Below are 20,005 nucleotides of genomic sequence, written 5' to 3'. Positions count from 1 at the left end.
AGCACTCACTAACACTAAGGCAGCATCTCACTAACACTAAGGCAGCATCTCACTAACACTAAGGCAGCACTCACGGACACAAAGGCAGCACTCACGGACACAAAGGCAGCACTCACTAACACAAAGGCAGCATCTCACTAACACTAAGGCAGCATCTCACTAACACTAAGGCAGCATCTCACTAACACTAAGGCAGCACTCACTAACACTAAGGCAGCACTCACTAACACTAAGGCAGCACTCACTAACACTAAGGCAGCACTCACTAACACTAAGGCAGCACTCACTAACACTAAGGCAGCATCTCACTAACACTAAGGCAGCATCTCACTAACACTAAGGCAGCACTCACGGACACAAAGGCAGCACTCACGGACACAAAGGCAGCACTCACGGACACAAAGGCAGCACTCACGGACACAAAGGCAGCACTCACGGACACAAAGGCAGCACTCACGGACACAAAGGCAGCACTCACGGACACAAAGGCAGCACTCACGGACACAAAGGCAGCACTCACTAACACTAAGGCAGCACTCACTAACACTAAGGCAGCACTCACTAACACTAAGGCAGCACTCACTAACACTAAGGCAGCACTCACTAACACTAAGGCAGCACTCACTAACACTAAGGCAGCACTCACTAACACTAAGGCAGCACTCACTAACACTAAGGCAGCACTCACTAACACTAAGGCAGCACTCACTAACACTAAGGCAGCACTCACTAACACTAAGGCAGCACTCACTAACACTAAGGCAGCACTCACTAACACTAAGGCAGCACTCACGGACACTAAGGCAGCACTCACGGACACTAAGGCAACACTCACGGACACTAAGGCAGCACTCACGGACACTAAGGCAGCACTCACGGACACTAAGGCAGCACTCACTAACACTAAGGCAGCATCTAACTAACACTAAGGCAGCATCTAACTAACACTAAGGCAGCACTCACGGACACTAAGGCAGCACTCACGGACACTAAGGCAGCACTCACGGACACTAAGGCAGCACTCACGGACACTAAGGCAGCACTCACGGACACTAAGGCAGCACTCACGGACACTAAGGCAGCACTCACGGACACTAAGGCAGCACTCACGGACACTAAGGCAGCACTCACGGACACTAAGGCAGCACTCACGGACACTAAGGCAGCACTCACGGACACTAAGGCAGCACTCACTAACACTAAGGCAGCATCTAACTAACACTAAGGCAGCACTCACGGACACTAAGGCAGCACTCACTAACACTAAGGCAGCATCTCACTAACACTAAGGCAGCATCTCACTAACACTAAGGCAGCATCTCACTAAGGCAGCACTCACTAACACTAAGGCAGCATCTCACTAACACTAAGGCAGCACTCACTAAGGCAGCACTCACTAACACTAAGGCAGCATCTCACTAACACTAAGGCAGCATCTCACTAACACTAAGGCAGCATCTCACTAACACTAAGGCAGCATCTCACTAACACTAAGGCAGCATCTCACTAACACTAAGGCAGCATCTCACTAACACTAAGGTAGCATCTCACTAACACTAAGGCAGCACTCACTAACACTAAGGCAGCACTCACTAACACTAAGGCAGCACTCACTAACACTAAGGCAGCATCTCACTAACACTAAGGCAGCATCTCACTAACACTAAGGCAGCATCTCACTAACACTAAGGCAGCACTCACTAACACTAAGGCAGCACTCACGGACACTAAGGCAGCACTCACGGACACTACGGCAGCACTCACGGACACTACGGCAGCACTCACGGACACTAAGGCAGCATCTCACTAACACTAAGGCAGCATCTCACTAACACTAAGGCAGCACTCACTAACACTAAGGCAGCACTCACTAACACTAAGGCAGCACTCACTAACACTAAGGCAGCACTCACTAACACTAAGGCAGCACTCACTAACACTAAGGCAGCACTCACGGACACAAAGGCAGCACTCACGGACACAAAGGCAGCACTCACGGACACAAAGGCAGCACTCACGGACACAAAGGCAGCACTCACGGACACAAAGGCAGCACTCACGGACACAAAGGCAGCACTCACGGACACAAAGGCAGCACTCACGGACACAAAGGCAGCACTCACGGACACAAAGGCAGCACTCACGGACACAAAGGCAGCACTCACGGACACAAAGGCAGCACTCACGGACACAAAGGCAGCACTCACGGACACAAAGGCAGCACTCACGGACACAAAGGCAGCACTCACGGACACAAAGGCAGCACTCACGGACACAAAGGCAGCACTCACGGACACAAAGGCAGCACTCACGGACACAAAGGCAGCACTCACGGACACAAAGGCAGCACTCACGGACACAAAGGCAGCACTCACAAACACTAAGGCAGCACTCACTAACACTAAGGCAGCACTCACTAACACTAAGGCAGCACTCACTAACACTAAGGCAGCACTCACTAACACTAAGGCAGCACTCACTAACACTAAGGCAGCACTCACAAACACTAAGGCAGCACTCACAAACACTAAGGCAGCACTCACAAACACTAAGGCAGCACTCACGGACACTAAGGCAGCACTCACGGACACTAAGGCAGCACTCACGGACACTAAGGCAGCACTCACGGACACTAAGGCAGCACTCACGGACACTAAGGCAGCACTCACGGACACTAAGGCAGCACTCACGGACACTAAGGCAGCACTCACGGACACTAAGGCAGCACTCACGGACACTAAGGCAGCACTCACGGACACTAAGGCAGCACTCACGGACACTAAGGCAGCACTCACGGACACTAAGGCAGCACTCACGGACACTAAGGCAGCACTCACGGACACTAAGGCAGCACTCACGGACACTAAGGCAGCACTCACGGACACTAAGGCAGCACTCACGGACACTAAGGCAGCACTCACGGACACTAAGGCAGCACTCACGGACACTAAGGCAGCACTCACGGACACTAAGGCAGCACTCACGGACACTAAGGCAGCACTCACTAACACTAAGGCAGCACTCACTAACACTAAGGCAGCACTCACTAACACTAAGGCAGCACTCACTAACACTAAGGCAGCACTCACTAACACTAAGGCAGCACTCACTAACACTAAGGCAGCACTCACTAACACTAAGGCAGCACTCACTAACACTAAGGCAGCACTCACTAACACTAAGGCAGCATCTCCCTGTCCCCTACATAAAGCACTATATTTGACCAGGGCCCTGTGGGACACACCCTAACACTCCCCCCTCCACTGTCACAGAGACAGGCCCAGGGCAAGACCGCCCCCACACAGAACATGCACAGTCAGTCCCAATTTGCCCCCTAGCCTTTTCCCTTGGCCCCATCCCTTTGATTCATTTCATTTATTCATACAGGGTGGGGGGGGAAAAATCATTTAAAATGCCAAGTGTAAATTGTGAAACACTACATTGGAATTTAAAAAAAGTTGCGCACTTCTCAGTAGACAATGTACAGATTTTCAGAGGGTGTCTTGTCCTGCAGAGGGGGAAAGGGAGGGCTACTTGTCCTGCAGAGGGGGAAAGAGAGGGTTGCTTGTCCTTCAGAGGGGGAAAGAGAGGGTTACTTGTCCTGCAGAGGGGGAAAGAGAGGGTTACTTGTCCTGCAGAGGGGGAAAGAGAGGGTTACTTGTCCTGCAGAGGGGGAAAGGGAGGGCTACTTGTCCTGCAGAGGGGGAAAGGGAGGGCTACTTGTCCTTCAGAGGGGGAAAGAAAGGGTTACTTGTCCTGCAGAGGGGGAAAGAGAGGGTTACTTGTCCTGCAGAGGGGGAAAGAGAGGGTTACTTGTCCTGCAGAGGGGGAAAGAGAGGGCTACTTGTCCTGCAGAGGGGGAAAGGGAGGGTTGCTTGTCCAGCAGAGGGGGAAAGGGAGGGTTGCTTGTCCAGCAGAGGGGAAAAGAGAGGGCTGCTTGTCCAGCAGAGGGGGAAAGGGAGGGTTGCTTGTCCTGCAGAGGGGGAAGGGGAGGGCTACTTGTCCTGCAGAGGGGGAAAGGGAGGGCTACTTGTCCTGCAGAGGGGGAAAGGGAGGGTTGCTTGTCCTGCAGAGGGGGAAAGGGAGGGTTGCTTGTCCAGCAGAGGGGGAAAGAGAGGGTTGCTTGTCCTGCAGAGGGGGGAAAGAGAGGGTTGCTTGTCCTGCAGAGGGGGGAAAGAGAGGGTTGCTTGTCCAGCAGAGGGGGAAAGAGAGGGTTGCTTGTCCTGCAGAGGGGGAAAGAGAGGGTTGCTTGTCCTGCAGAGGGGGAAAGAGAGGGTTGCTTGTCCTGCAGAGGGGGAAAGAGAGGGTTGCTTGTCCTGCAGAGGGGAAAAGAGACAGACAGAAGCAAAGTAGCAAGATGCTGTGCAGTACAGCTCAGCTCAGCTCAGTAGTGTGAAAAGGGAACACATGTATGAAGACCAGCTGGTCTAGACTGTAGGTGGTCCTATTCGTGTGTGGGTGTGTGTTAGAATGCCGTGCAGGTGCATACCTTGTTGATCCAGCTGGTCACGGCGTCCTCGGTGTCGTACGGCGTGTCTGCATCTTCGTCGTGGTGGGAGGAGTACTGGAGGACGCACGCCACCACCTTCTCCACGCTCACCGTCTCCACCGTGTACGCCATCATCAGCGTGTCCATCATCGCCAGGTGGACACTCTGACAGGGGAAACAGGAAATGAGGTAATTGTGGATCTGAAAAGGTTTTAGTCAGTGATAATGGGGACACGTTCTAATCGGGTTACTCTGGTAGCCTCCTTAGTAGGGAATTCATCATGGGGACACGTTCTAATCGGGTTACTCTGGTAGCCTCCTTAGTAGGGAATTCATCATGGGGACACGTTCTAATCGGGTTACTCTGGTAGCCTCCTTAGTAGGGAATTCATCATGGGGACACGTTCTAACCGGGTTACTCTGGTAGCCTCCTTAGTGGGGAATTCATCATGGGGACACGTTCTAATCGGGTTACTCTGGTAGCCTCCTTAGTGGGGAATTCATCATGGGGACACGTTCTAATCGGGTTACTCTGGTAGCCTCCTTAGTAGGGAATTCATCATGGGGACACGTTCTAAATCGGGTTACTCTGGTAGCCTCCTTAGTAGGGAATTCATCATGGGGACACGTTCTAACCGGGTTACTCTGGTAGCCTCCTTAGTGGGGAATTCATCATGGGGACACGTTCTAATCGGGTTACTCTGGTAGCCTCCTTAGTAGGGAATTCATCATGGGGACACGTTCTAATCAGGTTACTCCGGTATCTGCCTTACTCCCTATACACTTGTTAACTTGGTTAACTGGTACCACGGTCCTATACGTTTTTTGGGCCAGGCACAAAAACACCAGTGTAAACCCCAAGCACCCATATACATAAACCCCAAGCACCCATATAAATAAACCCCAAGCACTCATATACATAAACCCCAAGCACCCATATACATAAACCCCAAGCACCCATATACATAAACCCCAAGCACCCATATACATAAACCCCAAGCACCCATATACATAAACCCCAAGCACCCATGTTAAACACTATATTGGAAAAGCCCTAGAAGAGTCTGGAATATGGTGGAAGCTAAACCTGGCCTATCAGAAGGGTGGGTGGAGCTATTGCAACCTTGATTAGACCCATCAAGATCTATCCAATCTACAAAACGAGGTAAGGGAGCAAGTTATGGGAATGGAATTGAACCATGGAGTCCTAGCTACCCCTCCTCCACATAGAGTCTGGCAGTTCTCAGTTGGCCGTTCCCCAGTGGCTGTTGCCCTGAAAACACTTGGGTCCGTCCCTCATTGAGCGACCCAATTAACTTTGTGTTCACACACCCTGAAGGGGGAGAGAGAGATAGAGAGACAGAGAGAGACGCCTACACCAGCCTGCAGCCTGAGTCAGGAGTTGAGTGTGTCTGTCTCAACCACAGTAGTACAGTAATATCATGTATCTCTAGTACAGTAATACAATGTACAGTGGCTTGCGAAAATATTCACCCCCCTTGACATTTTTCCTATTTTGTTGCCTTACAACCTGGAATTAAAATAGATTTTTGGGGGGTTTGTATCATTTGATTTACACAACATGCCTTCCACTTTGAAGATACAAAATATTTTTTATTGTGAAACAAACAAGAAAAGTTGGACAAAAAAACAGCAACCTTGAGCATGCATAACTATTCACCCCCCCCCCAAAGGCTATACCTTGTAGAGCCACCTTTTGCAGCAATTACAGCTGAAAGTCTCTTGGGGTATGTCTCTATAAGCTTGGCACATCTAGCCACTGGGATTTTTACCTGTTCTTCAAGGCAAAACTGCTCCAGCTCCTTCAAGTTGGATGGGTTCTGCTGGTGTACAGCAATCTTTAAGTCATACCACAGATTCTCAATTGGATTGAAGTCTGGGCTTTGACTAGGCCATTCCAAGAGATATTTAAATGTTTCCCCTTAAACCACTCGAGTGTTGCTTTAGCATTATGCTCAGGGTCATTGTCCTGCTGGAAGGTGAACCTCCGTCCCAGTCTCAAATCTCTGGAAGACTGAAACAGGTTTCCCTCAAGAATTTCCCTGTATTTAGCGCCATCCATCATTCCTTCAATTCTGAGCAGTTTCCCAGTCCCTGCCGATGAAAAACATCCCCACAGCATGATGCTGCCACCACCATGCTTCACTGTAGGGATGGTGTTCTCGGGGTGATGTTAAGGCAAGGGCTGATTTCAAGGTTTTACTGCTAACCTACAAAGCATTACATGGGCTTGCTCCTACCTATCTTTCCGATTTGGTCCTGCCGTACATACCTACACGTACGCTACGGTCACAAGACGCAGGCCTCCTAATTGTCCCTAGAATTTCTAAGCAAACAGCTGGAGGCAGGGCTTTCTCCTATAGAACTCAATTTTTATGGAATGGTCTGCCTACCCATGTGAGAGACGCAGACTCGGTCTCAACCTTTAAGTCTTTATTGAAAACTCATCTCTTCAGTAGGTCCTATGATTGAGTGTAGTCTGGCCCAGGAGTGTGAAGGTGAATGGAAAGGCACTGGAGCAACGAACCGCCCTTGCTGTCTCTGCCTAGCCGGTTCCCCTCTCTCCACTGGGATTCTCTGCCTCTAACCCAATTACAGGGGCCGAGTCACTGGCTTACTAGTGCTATTCCATGCCGTCCCTAGGAGGGGTGCGTCACTTGAGTGGGTTGAGACACTGACGTGGTTTTCCTGTCTGGGTTGGCGCCCCCCCTTGGTTTGTTCCCGTGGCGGAGATCTTTGTGGGCTATACTCGGCCTTGTCTCAGGATGGTAAGTTGGTGGTTGAAGTTATCCCTCTAGTGGTGTGGGGGCTGTGCTTTGGCAAAGTGGGTGGGGTTATATCCTGCCTGTTTGGCCCTGTCCGGGGGTATCTTCGGATGGGGCCACAGTGTCTCCTGACCCCTCCTGTCTCAGCCTCCAGTATTTATGCTGCAGTAGTTTGTGTCGGGGGGCTAGGGTCAGTCTGTTATATCTGGAGTACTTCTCCTGTCTTATCTGGTGTCCTGTGTGAATTTAAGTATGCTCTCTCTAATTCTCTCTTTCTTTCTCTCTCTCGGGGGGCCTGAGCCCTAGGACCATGCCTCAGGACTACCTGGCATGATGACTCCTTGCTGTCCCCAGTCCACCTGGTCCCCAGTCCACCCAGTCCACTGTGCTGCTGCTCCAGTTTCAACTGTTCTGCCTGCGGCTATGGAACCCTGACCTGTTCACCGGACGTGCTACCTGTCCCAGACTTGCTGTTTTCAACTCTCTAGAGACAGCAGGAGCGGTAGAGATACTCTTAATGATCGGCTATGAAAAGCCAACTGACATTTACTCCTGAGGTGCTGACATGTTGCACCCTCGACAACTACTGTGATTATTATTATTTGACCATGCTGGTCATTTATGAACATTTGAACATCTTGGCCATGTTCTGTTATAATCTCCACCCGGCACAGCCAGAAGAGGACTGGCCACCCCTCAGCCTGGTTCCTCTCTAGGTTTCTTCCTAGGTTTTGGCCTTTTCGGGGAGTTTTTCCTAGCCACCGTGCTTCTACACCTGCATTGCTTGCTCTTTGGGGTTTTAGGCTGGGTTTCTGTACAGCACTTTCAGATATCAGCTGATGTAAGAAGGGCTATATAAATATATTTGATTTGATTTGATGAGGTGTTGGGTTTGCGCCAGACATAGCGTTTTCTTTGATGGCCAAAAAGCTACATTTTAGTCTCATCTGACCAGAGTACCTTCTTCCATATGTTTGGGAAGTCTCCCACATGCCTTTTGGCGAACACCAAACATGTTTGCTTAATTTTTCTGACCACTCTTCCGTAAAGCCCAGCTCTGTGGAGTGTACGGCTGAAAGTGGTCCTATGGACTGATACTCCAATTTCCGCTGTGGAGCTTTGCAGCTCCTTCAGGGTTATCTTTGGTCTCTTTGTTGCCTCTCCGATTAATGCCCTCCTTGCCTGGTCCGTGAGTCTTGGCAGGTTTGTTGTAGTGCCATATTCTTTCCATTTTTCAATACTGGATGTAATGGTGCTCTGTGGGATGTTCAAAGTTTCGGATATTTTCTTATAACCCAACCCTGATCTGTTCTTCTCCACAAAGTTGTCCCTGACCTGTTTGGAGAGATCATTCGTCTTCATAGTGCCGCTTGCTTGGTGGTGCCCATTGCTTAGTGGTGTTGCCGACTCCGGGGCCTTTCAGAACAGGTGTATATATACACTGAGATCATGTGACACTTAAGTAAAGTCCACCTGTGTGCAATCTAACTAATTATGTGACTTCTGAAGGTTGGTTGCACCAGATCTTATTAAGGGACTTCATAGCAAAGGGGTGAATACATATGCACGCACCACTTTTCATATATTTTTCTATACAAGTATTTTTTTTTTCACTTCACCAATTTTGAATATTTTGTGTATGTACATTACATGAAATCCAAATAAAAATCTGTTTAAATTATAGGTTGTAATGCAACAAAATAGGAAAAACGCCAAGGGGGGTGAATATTTCTGCAGGGCACTATCTCTAGTAAAGTACTATAATGTATCTCTAGTAGAGTACTATCATGTATCTCTAGTAGAGTACTATCATGTATCTCTAGTAGAGTACTATCATGTATCTCTAGTAGAGTACTATCATGTATCTCTAGTAGAGTACTATCATGTATCTCTAGTAGAGTACTATCATGTATCTCTAGTAGAGTACTATCATGTATCTCTAGTAGAGTACTATCATGTATCTCTAGTAGAGTACTATCATGTATCTCTAGTAGAGTACTATCATGTATCTCTAGTAGAGTACTATCATGTATCTCTAGTAGAGTACTATCATGTATCTCTAGTAGAGTACTATCATGTATCTCTAGTAGAGTACTATCATGTATTTCTATGGTCTCAAAATCCCTCCAAATAATATGAATATAATTTTCCCTACGTATATTACTTCTATGAAATGTAGAATACTTGTTAGTGACTTGTTAAGAGTGCATAATAAAGCTGTTGGAGATGTGGAGAAAGAGACATGGATTACTATAATGAACACAACAGAGAGGCAATGCTGAGACACGGATTACTATAATGAACACAACAGAGAGGCAATACTTTCCCGAGACACTGCTGGGACATGGCTAACAGACCAGGAACCAGGCCATACAGCACTAACAGACCAGGAACCAGGCCATACAGCACTAACAGACCAGGAACCAGGCCATACAGCACTAACAGACCAGGAGCCAGGCCATACAGCACTAACAGACCAGGAACCAGGCCATACAGCACTAACAGACCAGGAGCCAGGCCATACAGCACTAACAGACCAGGAGCCAGGCCATACAGCACTAACAGACCAGGAACCAGGCCATACAGCACTAACAGACCAGGAACCAGGCCATACAGCACTAACAGACCAGGAACCAGGCCATACAGCACTAACAGACCAGGAACCAGGCCATACAGCACTAACAGACCAGGAACCAGGCCATACAGCACTAACAGACCAGGAACCAGGCCATACAGCACTAACAGACCAGGAGCCAGTATGTCCTCCAAATGTTTTTACGAGGAGTCCTACTTCCAAATATTTACAGCACATAATTATGTGCACACGCTTTGATCTTTTCCACGGCTAACTCAATTCATCACACTTAACCTTACAATGAATGGCCTAATATACTATTTACATTCTAGTCATTCCAAACACACCAAGACAGTCGTGAAGAGGGCACGACAAAGCCTATTCCTCCTCAGGAGACTGAAAAGATTTGGCATGGTTCCTCAGATCCTCAAAAGGTTCTACAGCTGCACCATCGAGAGCATCCTTACTGGTTGCATCACTGCCTGGTATGGCAACTGCTCAGCCTCTGACTGCAAGGCACTACAGAGGGTAGTGCGAACAGCCCAGTACATCACTGGGGCCAAGCTTCCTGCCATCCAGGACCTCTATATCAGGCGGTGTCAGAGGAAGGCCCTAAAAATTGTCAAAGACTGCAGCCACCCTAGTCATTAGACTGTTCTCTCTGCTACCACACGGCAAGCGCCAAGTCGAGGTCCAAAAGGTACAGAGTCAATGTGCGGGGGCACCGGTTAATCGAGGTAATTGAGGTGATCTGTACATGTTGGTAGAGTTAAAGTGACTAAGCATAGATTATAAACAGAGTAGCAGCAGCATAAAAGAGGGGTCTGGGTAGCCCTTTGATTAGCTGTTCAGGAGTCTTATGGCCTGGGGGTAGAAGCTGTTTAGAAGCCTCTTGGACCTAGACTTAGCGCTCCGGTACCGCTTGCCGTGCGGTAGCACTCTAGACTCAGAGAAGAGACTCTCAGACTGAAAACACCTCCATTAATTTACGAAAAGATAGTCTATTTGTGCCATAGTTTAGACTACCGATAGATCAGCGTTATAACTCCCCCTTGTGATAGTGTGGTGCAATGACAGAATGACACCATCTACCACTAACGGGCATAAGCTCAAAACTTCTAATGGAAGAACCACTGTAAATAGCTACACGGACTACCTGCATTCACCCTTTTTTGCACGAACTCTCTTGCACACTGGACTCCTACACAGTCACACATACTGACACCCTAACGCACACACACACATAACATGCACACACATGCATACTAATGCCACACACACACACTTTCATACATTCGAACAGGGAATGTAACTGAGGACTTGGTGGACTGTATATTCTTTAGGCTGTGTTTTACTTGGTGTTGTCTCCTGTGATAAGGGCACCGATGACAACACAGAGAACTATGGTCGAGGTGGTATAATGCCACGGATTCAACAACGCATAGCACCGCCATCTTCAGTAGAGGGCTACAACTGCTTAACGAACTCAATACCTCTAAACACTGAAATATAATGCAATACCCACATAAATGACATAACATCTGTAGAATTACAGGGCATATAAACAAAATAACAGGGGACAAGAGCATTGGGCCAGTAAGCGAAAGGTTGATGGTTCGAATCCCCGAGCTACCTAGGTTCAAATTCTGTCGATGAGCAAGGCACTTAACCCTAATTGCTCCTGTAAGTCACCCTGGATGAGAGTCTCTGCTAAATGACTAAAATGTCAAATGTAAAAATGTAAATAAACATGTGAAAGATATTAAAATATGTAATTACATTTCAGTAAGGACACACACTGGCCTTGGCTAACACAACGAGAGCTAACTAGTGGGAAAACACAGGAGCTGGAACTGTCTCTCACTTGGCATCTCTTTGAGCTAACCTTCACAGAGCTGGAGATCGCCCAGCATGCTCTGCTCCACTTCACAGGTGGGCGGAGCTACAGCGCTGATATTACGAACTTTATCTATTCTACTATGATAACTACTATTTCTTCACAGCCTTTCGTACAAGGAGTACAGGAGGGGACTAAGAACACACCCGATGGGCCTCTGTGTTGATGGTCAGTGTGGCGAATGGGTTTTTGCCTACCTTCAGTGCCTGGGGGTGCTCGTCCAGGATCCAGCTGCCCAGGTAGGTGTTCTGTTCCAGGGTCCTGAACTTGGTGATGAACTTGGAGGGGACTATGGTGTTGAATGCTGAGCTGTAGTCTAATGAACAGCATAGGTACATAGGTATTCCTTGTGTGATTTGATTTGTCCAGGTGGGTGAGGGCAGTGTGGAGTGCAATAGAGATTGCATCATCCGTGGATCTTTTGGGGCGGTATGCAAATTGGAGTGGGTCCAGGGTGTCTGGGATGATGGTGTTGATGTGAGCCATGACCAGCCTTTCAAAGAATTTCATGGCAATAGCTGGTAGTCATTTAGGTAGGTTACCTTGGCGTTCTTGGGCACGCGGACTATGGTGGTCTGCTTGAAACAAGTTGGTATTACAGACCGGGTCAGGGATAGGTTGAAAAGGGATCGGATGAATCTCGGAACATACTCCAGTCTGGGCCAGCGAAACAGTCCTGTACCTTACCATCCGCTTCACTGGTACTTCCTGTTTGAGTTTTTGCTTGTGAGCAGGAAGCAGGAGGATAGAGTTATGGTCTGATTTGCCAAAGGGAGGGCGAGGGAGAGCCTTGCATGCCTTTCTGTGTGTGGAATAAAGGTGTTCTAGAGTTTTGTCGCCTCTAGTTGCACAGATGACATGATGGTTAAAATGAGTTGAGACGGATTTCAGTTCCCCTGCATTAAAATCACTGGCAACGCCAATTTGGACTGACCAATGTAGACGTTTTCAAATACATGCCAACTTAAAAGTTTTATATCCCGAAATGTCGATCTGAAATCTTTTAAGCAATGTTGAGAGAATCCTATTTGAGCCAGAAAAAGAAAAGGATGTTCATATGAAGTAAAATAAACAAAACCTTGCAGAGAGCCTGTCCAACTCAGTCTCTCAGGAAAAATATATACAAAACCTTGCAGAGAGCCTGTCCAACTCACAGTCTCTCAGGAAAAATATATACAAAACCTTGCAGAGAGCCTGTCCAACTCACAGTCTCTCAGGAAAAATATATACAAAACCTTGCAGAGAGCCTGTCCAACTCACAGTCTCTCAGGAAAAATATATACAAAACCCTGCAGAGAGCCTGTCCAACTCACAGTCTCTCAGGAAAAATATATACAAAACCTTGCAGAGAGCCTGTCCAACTCACAGTCTCTCAGGAAAAATATATACAAAACCTTGCAGAGAGCCTGTCCAACTCACAGTCTCTCAGGAAAAATATATACAAAACCTTGCAGAGAGCCTGTCCAACTCACAGTCTCTCAGGAAAAATATATACAAAACCTTGCAGAGAGCCTGTCCAACTCACAGTCTCTCAGGAAAAATATATACAAAACCTTGCAGAGAGCCTGTCCAACTCACAGTCTCTCAGGAAAAATATATACAAAACCTTGCAGAGAGCCTGTCCAACTCACAATCTCTCAGAACAAAAGATATATCCAACTGAGCCTATACAAAAAATATTAACTATCCAACTGAGCCTATACAAAAAATATTAACTATTGGAACCAAGACTTAAAAACTGATATTGAAACAAGATGGAGGGAGTGCTGGAACATAACTAACACAATTACAGTTAACAAAAATGTACGCTTAATCCAGTATAAACTAATGAATAGCATTTATTATACAAGAGTCAAAATAAATACATTCTACAGCATAATGGCAGAGTCATGTCTTAAGTATACAATTAACAATGACTCGATAATTCATGCCTTCTGGGAGTAAAGTCCAAAAGTTATGGGCGGAGTTAGAAAGTTGGCCATCAGAAGTTTTACGATGTAAATGTACTTTTAATCCGTCTATCTGCATATTTCAAGACATGGCATACGAAGGTGCGGTGAGATACCCAATGGGTTGGACCATACTTTTCTCATTAATCAAAAAAATTTTTTTTTTTTTTTTTTTTTTTACTTAACTGGAAATCAAGTGATCCTCCATTGTTGGGATGATAGAAGAATCAAATGAATTATTATTTGAATAGTGAAAGGGTGTGGGAGACAGAGAAGGGCAGAGTGACACAGTTTGAGGCCATGGTCTTGCAGGCGCTGGAGATGCGGTGGGAACATGTCACGTTCCTGACCTGTTTTCTGTTGTTTGGTATGTGTTTAATTGGTCAGGGCGTGAGTTTGGGTGGGTAGTCTATGTTATGTGTTTTCTATGTTGGGTTAATGGGTTGCCTGGTATGGCTCTCAATTAGAGGCAGGTGTTGGACGTTTCCTCTGATTGAGAGTCATATTAAGGTAGGTTGTTCTCACTGTTTGTTTGTGGGTGATTGTCGCTGTGTCTGTGTTTATTGCACCACACGGTACTGTCTCGTCTCGTTCGTTCGTTCTTTCCTGTTCATGCGTGCTTCGTTTTATGTAGTTTGCATGTTCAGGTCAGTCTACGTTGTTTGTTTGTTATTTTGTAAATATTCAAGTATAGTTCGTGTCAGTGTTCGTCATGTCTAATAAATTCATTATGTCTACATACCTCGCTGCGTGTTGGTCTGATCCATGCTCCTCCTCATCCGAGGAGGAGGAATATGACGACGATCGTTACAGAATCACCCACCAAACCCGGATCAAGCAGCGGGTTAACGGACAGCAGCGACAGCAGCAGTGGGTCAAGGAGGAATGGACATGGGAAGAGATTCTGGACGGAGAAGGACCCTGGGCAGAGCCAGAGGAGTGTCGCCGCCCCAAGGCGGAGCTGGAGGCATCTAAAGCGGAGAGGCGACGATATGAGGAGGCAGCACGGAAGCAAGGCTGGAAGCCCGCAAGTACAACCCAAAAATTTCTTGGGGGGGGGGCTAAAGGGTAGTGTGGCGAAGTCAGGTAGGAGACCTGCGCCAACTTCCCGGGCTTACCGTGGAGAGCGAGAGTACGGGCAGACACCGTGTTACGCAGTAGAGCGCATGGTGTCTCCTGTACGTGTTCATAGCCCGGTGCGGGTTATTCCACCTCCCCGCACTAGCCGGGCTAGAGTGAGCATTGAGCCAAGTGCCATGAAGCCGGCTCAACATATCTGGCCTCCAGTACGTCTCCTCGGGCCGGTGTACATGGCACCAGCCTTACGCATGGTGTCCCCGGTTCGCCAACACAACCCAGTGCGGGTTATTCCACCTCCCCGCACTGGACGGGCTACGGGGAGCATGCAACCAGGTAAGGTTGGGCAGGCTCAGTGCTCAAGGGAGCCAGTACGCCTGCACGGTCCGGTATATCCGGCGCCACCTTCCCGCCCCAGCTCAGTACCACCAGTGCCTACACCATGCACCAGGCTTCCAGTGCGTCTCCAGAGCCCTGTACGCACTGTTCCTTCTCCCCGCACTCGCCCTGAGGTGCGTGCCCTCAGCCCGGTACCACCAGTTCCAGCACCACGCACCAGGCCTACTGTGCGCCTCAGCAGGTCAGAGTCGGCTGTCTGCCCAACGCCGCCTGCACTCCTCGTCTGCCCAGCGCCGTCTGAGCCATCTGTCCGTCAGTCAGGAGCCGCTAGAGCCGTCCGTCAGTCAGGAGCTGCCAGAGCCGCCAGCCAGTCAGAAGCTGCCAGAGCCGCCAGTCAGGAGCTGCCAGAGCCGCCAGCCAGTCAGGAGCTGCCAGAGCCGCCAGCCATTCAGGAGCTGCCCTACAGTCATGAGCTGCCCTACAGTCATGAGCTGCCCTTCAGTCATGAGCTGCCCTTCAGTCATGAGCTGCCCTTCAGTCATGAGCTGCCCTTCAGTCATGAGCTGCCCTTCAGTCATGAGCTGCCCTTCAGTCATGAGCTGCCCTTCAGTCATGAGCTGCCCTTCAGTCATGAGCTGCCCTACAGTCATGAGCTGCCCTACAGTCATGAGCTGCCCTACAGTCAGGAGCTGCCCTACAGTCAGGAGCTGCCCTACAGTCATGAGCTGCCCTCCAGTCCGGAGCGGCCACCCAGTCCGGAGCTGCCACCCAGTCCGGGGCTGCCACCCAGTCCGGGGCTGCCACTCAGTCCGGAGCTGCCACTCAGTCCGGAGCTGCCACTCAGTCCGGAGCTGCCATTAGTACAGAGTTGTCCCTCTGTCCTAAGCTACCTCTCTGTCCTTAGCTACCTCTCTGGCCTGAGCTACCTCTCTGGCCTGAGCTACCTCTCTGGCCTGAGCTACCTCTCTGGCCTGAGCTACCTCTCTGGCCTGAGCTACCTCTCTGGCCTGAGCTACCTCTCGTTCCTGAGTTGTCTCCTCTATGTAGGAGGGGCCTTAGTGAAGGTTCCTGGACCATGGTCGGGGGCGAGGGTCGCCACTCAAAGGACGCTAAGGAGGGGGACAAAGACAGTGGTGGAGTGGTGTCCTCGTCCACCGCCGGAGCCGCCACCGCGGACAGATGCCCACCCAGACCCTCCCCTTGAGTTTTAGGGGTGCGCCCGGAGTTCGCACCTTGAGGGGGGGGTTCTGTCACGTTCCTGACCTGTTTTCTGTTGTTTGGTATGTGTTTAATTGGTCAGGGCGTGAGTTTGGGTGGGTAGTCTATGTTATGTGTTTTCTATGTTGGGTTAATGGGTTGCCTGGTATGGCTCTCAATTAGAGGCAGGTGTTGGACGTTTCCTCTGATTGAGAGTCATATTAAGGTAGGTTGTTCTCACTGTTTGTTTGTGGGTGATTGTCGCTGTGTCTGTGTTTATTGCACCACACGGTACTGTCTCGTCTCGTTCGTTCGTTCGTTCCTGTTCATGCGTGCTTCGTTTTATGTAGTTTGCATGTTCAGGTCAGTCTACGTTGTTTGTTTGTTATTTTGTAAATATTCAAGTATAGTTCGTGTCAGTGTTCGTCGTGTCTAATAAATTCATTATGTCTACATACCTCGCTGCGTGTTGGTCTGATCCATGCTCCTCCTCATCCGAGGAGGAGGAATATGACGACGATCGTTACAGAACATGTGCGGCAGGACAGGTGTGATGTCGTTGATGTTATTGTGGGTCTGTCTTTTGTTGTCTGTGTAAGTTTAAATAAAAAATTACAAAATTAAATACATGTTTTTTTATTTTATTTTTTATAAAAACACTGGCCACGAGAAACACCCTCTGAATGTTGGCTTATGGCCATATACAGCTCGCTTGAGTGCAGTCTTAGTGCCAGCATCGGTTTTTCATGGTAAATAGACCGCTATGAAAAATATTGATGAAAACTCTCTCTGTAAATAGTGCGGTCTGAAGATTATCATGAGGTATTATAACTAAATAGAGTGGAAATCATATCCGGATCCTAGATAATATCTAGGCCCAGGCTTATACTAGAACAATTCTATGATTGAGCCCTTTAGCGCACTTTAAGTCCAAGTCCTACTGTATAACCCCCATGCCAATGGAGCTACAGCAGCTCGACCGAGGCAAGATGGAGGGGGGAGGAAGGGAGGGAAAGGAGAGACGGAGGTAGATTCCAGTTTGACTTCAGAGTCGGTTAGCCTCTCACTCGAGTAGGCGAAACTGTTGCCTAAAACAAGATGCCGTTTCCCCCTAAAACAAGATGCCTCCTCCCCCTAAAACAAGATGCCTCCTCCCCCTAAAACAAGATGCCTCCTCCCCCTAAAACAAGATGCCTCCTCCCCCTAAAACAAGATGCCTCCTCCCCCTAAAACAAGATGCCTCCTCCCCCTAAAACAAGATGCCTCCTCCCCCTAAAACAAGATGCCTTTTCCTCCTAAATGCACTGGGACATTATTGTATGCTCATCTCAGGCTAAGTCAGACGTGAGCTAAAATGAGGATTATTGACAATATCCCTTTTGGCATTAGCACTAGTATTAGCATTTTATGTGCTAGCCACTGCAGCACAGAGGTGCATTTTGCTTTATCCTTTAAACTGATTACATCTATATTTCCTCTGTGGTAAGAGATGCTCCCCCCGGTTGTCAATATCCATATTTTATTGCCAGCTAAATCACTGCTGGGATGTGTTCATTAAGGTCTGCAACAAATTTCAAATAAGAAACATGCATTAGTTCAAGTCCAGGTAGTAGAGTGCATCCCAGTTTCTTCTGTTTGCCTAATGAACATGACTCATATGTGTATTTGTGGCAGAGCTGTTTGTCTTCCCAACGGCTCCATAGGAAGGTATACAAAGCATAGCAGACAACCCTCCATTGAAACCAGCTTAAACGGAGTACAAATGAGGGGCAAATATGTACAGTCTCAGTCTGTCATGTGATCTGGGTGATACATGACAATGTTTAAGTGGTTGATCAAACGTTTGTTGCGTAAGAGGCCTGACCTGATAGTAACCACTACTGGGAGAGCTGTAACCTGATAGTAACCTCTACTGGGAGAGCTGTAACCTGATAGTAACCTCTACTGGGAGAGCAGTAACCTGATAGTAACCTCTACTGGGAGAGCTGTAACCTGATAGTAACCTCTACTGGGAGAGCTGTAACCTGATAGTAACCTCTACTGGGAGAGCTGTAACCTGATAGTAACCTCTACTGGGAGAGCAATAACCTGATAGTAACCTCTACTGGGAGAGCTGTAACCTGATAGTAACCTCTACTGGGAGAGCTGTAACCTGATAGTAACCTCTACTGGGAGAGCTGTAACCTGATAGTAACCTCTACTGGGAGAGCTGTAACCTGATAGTAACCTCTGATGGGAGAGCAGTAACCTGATAGTAACCTCTACTGGGAGAGCAGTAACCTGATAGTAACCTCTACTGGGAGAGCTGTAACCTGCTAGTAACCTCTACTGGGAGAGCTGTAACCACTACTGGGAGAGCTGTAACCTGCTAGTAACCTCTACTGGGAGAGCTGTAACCTCTGATGGGAGAGCTGTAACCTGCTAGTAACCTCTACTGGGAGAGCTGTAACCACTACTGGGAGAGCTGTAACCTGCTAGTAACCTCTACTGGGAGAGCTGTAACCTCTCCTGGGAGAGCAGTAACCTGATAGTAACCTCTACTGGGAGAGCTGTAACCTGCTAGTAACCTCTACTGGGAGAGCTGTAACCACTACTGGGAGAGCTGTAACCTGCTAGTAACCTCTACTGGGAGAGCTGTAACCTCTGATGGGAGAGCTGTAACCTGCTAGTAACCTCTACTGGGAGAGCTGTAACCACTACTGGGAGAGCTGTAACCTGATAGTAACCTCTACTGGGAGAGCAGTAACCTGATAGTAACCTCTACTGGGAGAGCAGTAACCTGATAGTAACCTCTACTGGGAGAGCTGTAACCTGATAGTAACCTCTACTGGGAGAGCAGTAACCTGATAGTAACCTCTACTGGGAGAGCAGTAACCTGATAGTAACCTCTACTGGGAGAGCTGTAACCTGCTAGTAACCTCTACTGGGAGAGCAGTAACCTGATAGTAACCTCTACTGGGAGAGCTGTAACCTGATAGTAACCTCTACTGGGAGAGCTGTAACCTGATAGTAACCTCTACTGGGAGAGCAGTAACCTGATAGTAACCTCTACTGGGAGAGCTGTAACCTGATAGTAACCTTTACTGGGAGAGCTGTAACCTGATAGTAACCTCTACTGGGAGAGCTGTAACCTGATAGTAACCTCTCCTGGGAGAGCTGTAACCTGATAGTAACCTCTACTGGGAGAGCAGTAACCTGATAGTAACCTCTACTGGGAGAGCTGTAACCTGATAGTAACCTCTACTGGGAGAGCAGTAACCTGATAGTAACCTCTACTGGGAGAGCTGTAACCTGATAGTAACCTTTACTGGGAGAGCTGTAACCTGATAGTAACCTCTACTGGGAGAGCTGTAACCTGATAGTAACCTCTACTGGGAGAGCTGTAACCTGATAGTAACCTCTACTGGGAGAGCTGTAACCTGATAGTAACCTCTCCTGGGAGAGCTGTAACCTGATAGTAACCTCTACTGGGAGAGCTGTAACCGGCTAGTAACCTCTACTGGGAGAGCTGTAACCTGATAGTAACCTCTACTGGGAGAGCTGTAACCTGATAGTAACCTTTACTGGGAGAGCTGTAACCTGATAGTAACCTCTACTGGGAGAGCTGTAACCTGATAGTAACCTCTACTGGGAGAGCAGTAACCTGATAGTAACCTCTACTGGGAGAGCAGTAACCTGATAGTAACCTCTACTGGG

General features: G+C 48.3%; 1 protein-coding gene across 1 annotated transcript in view; it reads right to left on the bottom strand.

Annotated features, from left to right (window-relative positions):
* Positions 1–20,005, bottom strand: part of LOC120053667 (calmodulin-regulated spectrin-associated protein 2-like) — a 105,186-nt gene that overhangs the window by 48,830 nt on the left and 36,351 nt on the right. The window contains exon 4 of the mRNA XM_039000839.1: positions 4,490–4,654. Coding sequence (XP_038856767.1) covers positions 4,490–4,654 — 165 coding nt within the window. The remainder of the gene's footprint in view (positions 1–4,489; positions 4,655–20,005) is intronic.

This window comes from Salvelinus namaycush, chromosome 9, assembly GCF_016432855.1.
Source record: "Salvelinus namaycush isolate Seneca chromosome 9, SaNama_1.0, whole genome shotgun sequence".
Lineage (NCBI taxonomy): Eukaryota > Metazoa > Chordata > Actinopteri > Salmoniformes > Salmonidae > Salvelinus > Salvelinus namaycush.
The sequence above is the reverse complement of the archived record's forward strand: the minus strand, read 5'-3'. Positions and strand labels throughout refer to the sequence as shown.